This window comes from Bolinopsis microptera, chromosome 10, assembly GCF_026151205.1.
Source record: "Bolinopsis microptera isolate Bmic1 chromosome 10, MBARI_Bmic_1.0, whole genome shotgun sequence".
Lineage (NCBI taxonomy): Eukaryota > Metazoa > Ctenophora > Tentaculata > Lobata > Bolinopsidae > Bolinopsis > Bolinopsis microptera.
Window position 1 is genome coordinate 908,860 of NC_087081.1, and position 8,926 is coordinate 917,785.

Below are 8,926 nucleotides of genomic sequence, written 5' to 3' on the forward strand. Positions count from 1 at the left end.
CATATATTTTCTTAAATATGTGACGGAGTAAACCTGGGCGCACCATTTAACGAAAAAAGTCGTCAAATATGTAGGTAATAGTCATATGTACCCATCCTATCATCTGGACACTTGAAAATTTGGTCAAACACAGCAGCAAGGGGTCCATATTTATTCCGTCACAGGACATCGTTATGTGACAAAGTTTGCCTAGGGGATGAGACGATTATCCTAACCATCAAGGGTTTAAATAATTTCATGGTGTGACAAAGTCAACTACGCTGTGTCTTTTAATAGGGCCACTAATATTGACCAATATCCTCAAACTCAAATGAACATTATGTCCATATATCAGTATTGACCACACCAATTAGTCTTTGGTCAAAAATACAGTCAAAATGCCTTTTGGTCAAAGAAATTACGACAGAAAAGCTCCTCTTCACAAATCGTCCAAAAATATCTTTTTATATTCTGATGATTTTCCGTTTATCCAAGCTTTCTTTGGGAATAGAACTTTGAGTACCTCAATCGTGTCTTGTGCCGTCCTCAGTTACCTTGTAAGATGGTCATTCAAGAAAAATTGAGTCAAAACATTGAAATTTGGGTCGCGGAAAGCTGAAATTCGAATATGTCCTACCGGTAGGACATATTCAAAAAACATTTTTGCATCAAAGTTTTCTCCTGATATACTGCTTCCAGCTCCTTGATGGCGACTAGTGTCACTCTCACTGACCTCACTGATTGGTAACTGGTAAAAATTTCAGTCAAAACCGCAAAATTTCGGTCAAGGGGACGGCAAAAAAGCTTTATTTTTCTTATACTTTAGAGATAAATGATTTTCCCAATTTTATTTTGCACTGCTCATGCTGCTGGTTGAAAAGGAAATAGAAAGGAACTTTGCTTTGTAAATTTTAGCTTTAAAAATCCTTTTTAATGTGCCAATTTGACTTGTTAACTCTCTAACTTTGATTAGGCCCCGCCCCCATGGGTTCCGGAATGCGATATGACCCGGTACCTTTGGGAATCAAATGCTTCAAGCATGCTACTGGTCCTTCCCCTCCTCGCAACATTGTGTAAGTGTTTCGTTTAAGATGATTTTAAAACTAATGGAGCTTTTCAAACGTTTCAGAACAGCAATTTCAATGAAATTTTGTTTTTTAGGATTTCATCCAATTTAGAAATTTAATTGAGTTATAAAACACTCTCCATAACTTTCAAATGTTGATATCATATGTTAAATGAATTGAATTGAATGTGTCATGTATCAACATTTTAAGTCGTAAATATATAACTTTTTTTTCAGGTACAAATGCTGGATTTTGGCACTAACTTTCTTTGTCTATATGTCCTATCACATGAACAGAAAGAGTCTAGGAGTTGGTAAATAACGTTTTCTTTTTGGTTATATTTTCGAGGCTATGATTTGAAGTTTCTGTTTAGTAATATAACGTTTAAACACATTTGCTCACATCACTCACAGTCAGATTCTTTGAGGTTTACAACTTGGATAAAAACTGTTTTTAAATTGTTTGTCTAACTTTGAGTAAATAAACAAATATCAGCGAATAATTTTGATATTAAAAACTAATAGAAACAATATATCTCTATCTGGATGGGGATTTGTTTAAAACATAAAAGTGATACGATAAGTTGTTTTAGCAGTCCGAGCTTTCAAAATGCATGTGTAAATCGTGATCAGCTATATTTATATGTTGTGAAATTCAACCTAGACAGTCAACCTCCTTATCACGTTTTCAGTATCTTATCTATTGAACACACATTATGTACAATGTATGAAATTCGATCTGAATCGTAAAATTCCAACTCAAATTACTTTACTTGTCTCGTGATTTCCCGTATTAATTCTGTCTTACAAAATAATTCTCATGTTTCACCACGTACCGCTATCAAGTTTGCTGGTACCGGACAGATGTGTGAGAAGAAATAGAATGTAAAATGGCATTTTGATTGCGCTTATTATATCAGTAATGAAAATTGAAATTAAGATTACTGATCTTGATTTTCAGGGCGACTGGACTACGTATTAAAATAGTACACAAAATAAATACTCAACACACAAATTCATATGGTTAGCGTGGACTGGACTACGTATTAAAATAGTACACAAAATAAATACTCAACACACTAATTCATATGGTTAGCGGGGACTGGACTACGTATTAAAATAGTACACAAAATAAATACTCAACACACAGATTCATATGGTTAGCGGGGACTGGAGTTCATTTAAAGAAACAATGTCTTAAGAAAGTAGCCATACATGAAATGTCCTGCTAGGCTTAGATTCAGACGTTTACCAGTAAAATATTCGAAACCGGTGTGCCAAGTCATCTGCTGATGATGTTCACATAACATTATTTCCTCTCTCCTTTATTCCTTCCGTCTTTTCTTAAACTTACAGTTCAGTTACTTTATTTCACCAGGTCTACCTAAGGATCAATTATTCTTTGGTGGGGTTTCACTTCTGGTATTGGCTTCATTCCCGTTCCTTTTCCTTATTCTTTATACTTATTTTTTTTATATAGTTTAATGAGATTGAAGAGTATGTATATAGACTCGAAGTACTTCATTTACTATGGACTATGGAGGCCTTAATGTGCGAGGGATATGACCACAAATAATTTTAAAATGTATACAACTTTCCATTATCAATCCTTCAATCATTTCGTGACTGTAATTGAATCATGACTAGAATTCTCCAACTACTACACTGATGACACTCTACAATTGGCTTGTTCCAGCCAGTTTCCAACCTCAAATTACCCTCTCACAGTTACATTATAAATGTAACAGAACTTTATAGATTTAATCTAGGGTTTAAAACCTTTACTCTCTTTGTGTATTGGTCGTGTAAATTGAAATTAAATTATTGTTCTAATTCTAATATTAGGACGCAATGAAACTACCGGACCACGATATATGGGGACTTGCCACCCCATGGCAACATTAAAATACATCGACTCTGTTACATCGTTTCCTCAAATTATTTGTTATATAGTAGTGTTGAAAGTATTAATATATCATCCACATTCCACACTAAATCTACCCCGCAGTGAAGTCAACGTTACACGGCGGGAACTGCAGTGATAACACGACTTCAGAAGGCTGGGCCCCATTTAACGGTACAGATGGTACAGAGTTGCTTGGTTACTTAGATACTGCATTCCTGCTCAGTTACGCTATCTTCATATTCGCGTGGTAAGTTTTAGGAAACTTCAAACACAAGGAAACATTACATTTTCCTCCGTTCTTCATATAATACATTGAATTTATGTCCTTTTTCGCCAGAAGTAATTTACAGTTTAGAGAATCAAGATCGGTATTAAGTTTACAGTTTAGAAAATTTCAGTCTAGAAAATTTACACAAATACTAGGATTCCGATGTTCGTGGTGATTTTTATGGGCCCAAATGTATAGAGCAATACTACTCACGAAATACGAGACTGTGTAATGTACATACTTTAATAAAGTACTGGGTGTACCACAGAAAGTGTGACTTTTTTGAGAAATGATACAAAATACTATGAAGGAGCAGTTGCTCAAAACTCTTCAGATCACATTGTGTCAATATATATCGAATTTATGCATACCAAGTTTCAAGTCCCTATCAATTGTTTTTTCTCACAAACTGTTATACTGTTATGGTGCTACCTCAGGAACTTAAGCTTGCTGTTATTAAGTTGCTTTTGGTCCTATCAAAATATTTTGTTCCTAGCCAAAGTTATCGCTTGTCAAAGGTCAGCGGTCATGAGTAATTTTATTGCGCAAACGATTTTCTATCACGCGTAGTAACTTTCAAAATAAATTTTAGGGATCATTTAGAAGAGATTGTCCGGGCAGAATTTTGAGGAAGGTCTTAAAAACGTTTTTATTAGATTTTTAAAATCTTGGACCTCAGCCATAAATAATGTCAATTTCAGTCTATAATATTTATTTTTGGGAAGGGTGGCATTTTTTGAAAATATGCTTAACTACTAACCATATTTTTTAGTATTTTTATCAATTCAACTATATTTGAACAAAATTTAGTTAAAAATACCCGAGAAGTTTAATTTTGTCAAAAACTATTAAATTGGAAGAAAGTCACACTTTATGCGGTACACCGCATACACCCTGTATATAATATACAATCTATATATACATAGTTGTTCTTGATTATTTATTGTTTAATTGTTTCAGTGGTTCTATTGCCGATACTATCAGTCTACGATACTTCCTGACTGTTGGAATGATAGGTATGTAATGTAAAATCCGGATTGAAATATTGTTTATGAGTCTCATGGTTGCAATGTATTCTTACTAGGATAGTTCAGTAATGTTTACAGTTATTTACTTCCGATATCAGTAAATTGAATGCCCAAACATCACCAAGTGGCCACTGGTTAATGGTAATAATTTGACAATTCAAACCTGGACTAATTCTTGAATGTTGTCATGTTATTCATGTTTAATAAATGATATTCCAAATTAAGTACAAATATTTGGGTACTCCGTGACTAGTTACTATATTAAGTTATGGAAATTATATCTTATTGTTTTTAAATTACACATTACTCAGCATTATACCCTACATTCCAGGTACCAGTATCTTCATGACGCTAATGGGAATGGCACGGTATTTCGAGATACACTCTCTAGCATACTTTGTTATTATGCAGGTAAAAACCATTTTCAATATTCCTTATTTCACTGAGTAAATATGAGTGATTGTTGGGGGCTAGCTGTTCAACTGGCACTGAATCTTTATTCTGAAAGTTAAGTTTCTCTTTAATGACACGTAACCAATGAGGTTGCAGTGAAATCACCACTGTCATGAAGTGTTCTACCTATTTGAACCTATTGAGAAGTTTAGAAGTAGGCATCTTCACCACCCACTACAAGCTTGCACTTCATTTCAGAGCATGACCGTGGCAACTGTTTTGTATAACTTTCTCTGAATTTGAACCATGCAAACAGGAATGCTCTCCATAATATGGTGTTACTTATAGTTTGGTTTTACTGTGAAATATATCACAATAGATTGTGAAATATAGCAGAATAGATTGTAAAATATAGCAGAATAGATTGTGAAATATAGCAGAATAGTAATTGAGTTTCGAGTGTGTGACCTCATTATAGAGTTGGTGATTGCTAGCGAGTCATTAGTGTATCACTACATACTTTGGTATGAAATGACCAACTTATTGTAGGTATGAAGTTATTGTATTAAACCAATCGTGGATTATTAATCATAAAAACCGTTTTACTTTTTCAGATAATAATTGGAGCGTTTCAAGCGACTGGTTGGCCAGCAGTTGTTGCAGTTATTGGTAACTGGGTCGGCAAAGGAAGGTGAGATATCGGTTTTGTTGTGCAATGAGAGATCACTTATCAATGGTGCAACTTGTGACCTCATTGCAACTTGCAGGAGTCATGGGGCTACCAGCCTACGCTCCATTTTTCTGCACTCGTGGCTAAATTTTAACGTCGCGCGCTATCGCCAAACGTATTTTATGTAATATACACTGCGCGCACGGACGTTTTTCGAAGCGCGCGCGAAAACTTTACTCCGCTTCTGCGAATCGACTGGACCAAACAACAACCCTGACTTCCTAAATTAACCGTGAATTAGTGATATTCCTACACTCACCCTCCCAAAAATTGAACAAATAAGATGAGTGACTCACCATGACCCACGAAGCAAATGTGAGCGGTCCTTAACTTGTACTGGAAGGAGATTGTGATGATTTTGTATCATGTCGTAACCTTACCATTAGTCGGATAAGGGGACAGATAACTTTTTAGATTACACCTGACAAGTCAACCAGCTTCTAATCAACAGTCTTGGAAAAATATCATGCTTCATGTTTACATTCTAGTTTGTGACATTTCCCTCCTCTGATTTTATATCAATGAGAGCAACCAATTTGAGATTTAATTGTTTCCCGACGACAAATGAGAGATCATTTACATGTCAGAAAGTGAATACAACATAAATTAAATAGCAAACCAGTGACTTTTCAATAAGACGTTAGCCCACGTGTTCAAGGTGTAAAAGTCTTCAATATTTAGGATAAAGTTATATCTCTTAAATTGTTCATTTCATCTCCATCTTGTCATAACATCTTGTTTTCAAATCAAAATTTGTCTTTTCTTCAAACGAACCCATGTCTTGATCCTCATCTCAAAAAGAAACAATTTAACATCATCTTGGCCATCTCAATAAAGCACGATGTCAAGCTCCGAAGTTCGAACTTTTATCGTTTGTTTACCTTCATTCACCACGCCCCCAGAAATCGCAAAACCATCCCAACAACTAACACAAGACTCCCCTGCAATCGGCTCACTCCACTCATTGTATTAGGTCGATACAAGGCCTCAGCACTCCTAGGAAATTGGTCGCACCTGAGTCCTTCGGTGGCGCGGGGATCGCTGGTCAGTCCCTGAACTTGTGGTAGCACTTCGTCACAACCAAACTCGTATGGAAAACAGTCCCAGTAGTTCACCTCTGAAGAGAACGATTTTAAGTATTATACTGCCAATACTACAATTTCTAATAATGAGACGAATAATCTGAACGTATAAATGTCCCAAAAAAGAGCAGTTTCCTTTGGTCGCATAAACGGAATTATCAGACATTTTGGCAACTAGAACGAGCACCGATGCAACATTAAGACAACAATAAGACAAAAATAAGAGAACATTGGTGTTTGTTGCGTTAATGTTGTCTTAATGTTGTCTTATTGTTGTCTTATTGTTGTTTTAATGTTGTATTAATGTTGTCTTAATGTTGCATTGGTGTTCGTTCTAGTTCCCGCCATTTTAAACTCTAAGTATCACAACATTTTGAAGTTTGAACTCTAAACATCACAACAATGCAACTTATCCGGATATTACACGTTAAAGTTACTTACTGACAAAAGGGTCGTGGTAGGAGTAGAGGCCGACCTGGCTAACGTTCTCTGTCAGCGTAAAGTTGAAGATAAACTGATAGCAGCGGTGGGTCATCCTGTCACATGGTAACCTCTTGTACAACTCACACTGCGATATCTGAGGGGTCCAGGTTACTACTATGAAATTTTTAGAGTCCAAATTTTGGGGCCAATTTCCAAACTAGTTCTGGCAGAAACATTCTTCACAGTTATCACTCAGGATGTTGCAGCACAATATTTTAAATTTTGAGAATTGTGTGACATTTTTGATATCTGGACTGGTTGTAACATAAATTTAATCGATTAGCAAAGGAAATGAGTGGAAAATATAGTGGAGTGCTCTTTCATAAATGTTTTTATAGACATTTAAAACCGTTTCAATGTATCGTGAACACCCTGTAAGTTACCTGCCAAGTAACCAGGTTATTTGGAAAAGTCATGAATCTGGGAAATTCCCAATACTCAAGAATGTGACAGGAATGTCTGATATGAACAATCTATGTCACGTGTGGAAGTGATATATGAGTTTAAAAAAAAAAGGTTGCTGAGTTGAGTTTGATTCTTCCCGACCGGCGGTTGTCACTGGCCACGATTGTTTACCGCAAAAGAGTGATTTCAGTCAAATGTGTTTTATTTTTTTGGAAAATCTGGTTGAAACTTGATAGACCCTACCTCTGGTACAGTTACATTCTCCTTGTCCACAACTAAGTCGATACACCTATAGCATTCCATGTCAGACCAGACAATCATTGTTATTGTAGCAAGAAGTAACGCTAGCCTGGGACTCGTGAAGCCTCTCATCTTGCTTATATTTGAGGGAAACCTTGATGATATTAGTTGGGTGATTGTTGGGGATAAGACGGTAATGATATAGCCCCAGTGGTGTTAGGCAGGGTATAAATCAAGTGTAGAGATGATAATTAGGTAAAATTTGGAATGGAAACTGAAGTTCAGACTCCAGTGCACGCAGAAAAGTTCGAAGTGTAAAATAAAGAGTTCGAACTGTTATGAAAAATATGGAAAGTATGTGACTCGGTACTGAAGAAGACTGCGATGTGTGTCCTCGGAAAGTGAACAAAACTAAAAAGAACAATAAGGAATGTGGTGACTGGTGGTGTTCTAAACCGTAACATTGTGTTGGACGCCACGGAGCCACAACAATATGAACACGCTAATTATATTTCATATTACCCTCCAGAATTCAAAGCACGCCTAATATTAGTGTGCAGGAATTTAAAAAAGTAAAAACCAAATAAATTAACTACGATAAATAAGACTATAAAAGTGTTGGAACGAACATTGCATCATGTCAAACAATACTAGTATCTTGTGATATTTAAAAAGTTTGTATTTTTGTCTGATTTTTAATATAGACTTGCAGTTTGATTATTAATCTCTACTATAATTCAAAGAATTGTTTCTGTCTGTATGTCTGTACGACCGCCCACGTGCAAATTAGACGAGAAATAGGAATTTAGGTAACAACCAAAAGGTTCCATAGCAACGGTGTTTTAATGCACACATGCACGTGCAAAGATTGTTTTAACGTCATTTGATCGGTTTTGTGGTAATAACGTTGTGTTCAGTGCGAGCTACATTTTAATCGGCTGTATCTTCGGTGGGGATGAATACTTTTTGAAACGATTTGAACTTACTTCGAAAGAATACTATTAGGTTCCTCCCTGTTACCACGGGCTTTCTAGTACTATATAATACTAGAAAGCCCGTGGTCACAGGGAGGGAAGTTCCAGTTTTATTGCATCAAAAATATCCATCACAACCGAAGACACAGCCGATTAAAATGTATCTCGCACTGAATGAGTGAACACAACGGAATTACCACAAAATGACGTTAAAACAATCATTGTACGTGCACTTGCACGTTTCAACACCGTTACTATGGTTACTACGCAACTTCCTATTCCTCGTATGATTTACACGTGGGCGGTCGTGCAGACAAAGATAATTCTTTGAGTTATAAGTAAGACTAGAAAGCCCGGAAAGCCCGTGATCAC

The 8,926-nt window shown here is 36.0% G+C and overlaps 1 protein-coding gene and 1 long non-coding RNA gene across 4 annotated transcripts in view; one reads left to right on the forward strand and one right to left on the reverse strand.

Moving 5' to 3' along the window:
- Window positions 1-949: 949 nt before the first annotated feature.
- LOC134822131 (glucose-6-phosphate exchanger SLC37A2-like) overlaps window positions 950-8,926 on the forward strand; it is a 104,507-nt gene continuing 96,530 nt past the window's right edge. For all 3 annotated transcript variants that reach the window (XM_063833035.1, XM_063833037.1, XM_063833038.1), the window contains exons 1-6: window positions 950-1,052; window positions 1,283-1,359; window positions 3,054-3,198; window positions 4,180-4,235; window positions 4,579-4,658; window positions 5,255-5,331. In XM_063833035.1, coding sequence (XP_063689105.1) covers window positions 964-1,052; window positions 1,283-1,359; window positions 3,054-3,198; window positions 4,180-4,235; window positions 4,579-4,658; window positions 5,255-5,331 — 524 coding nt within the window. In that variant the 5' untranslated portion in view covers window positions 950-963. The remainder of the gene's footprint in view (window positions 1,053-1,282; window positions 1,360-3,053; window positions 3,199-4,179; window positions 4,236-4,578; window positions 4,659-5,254; window positions 5,332-8,926) is intronic.
- LOC134822140 (uncharacterized) lies at window positions 5,946-8,035 on the reverse strand. The gene is made up of 3 exons (XR_010161138.1): window positions 7,584-8,035; window positions 6,894-7,029; window positions 5,946-6,487 (listed from the first exon to the last, which is right to left on the reverse strand). It is a non-coding gene; the product is annotated as an uncharacterized LOC134822140 (long non-coding RNA).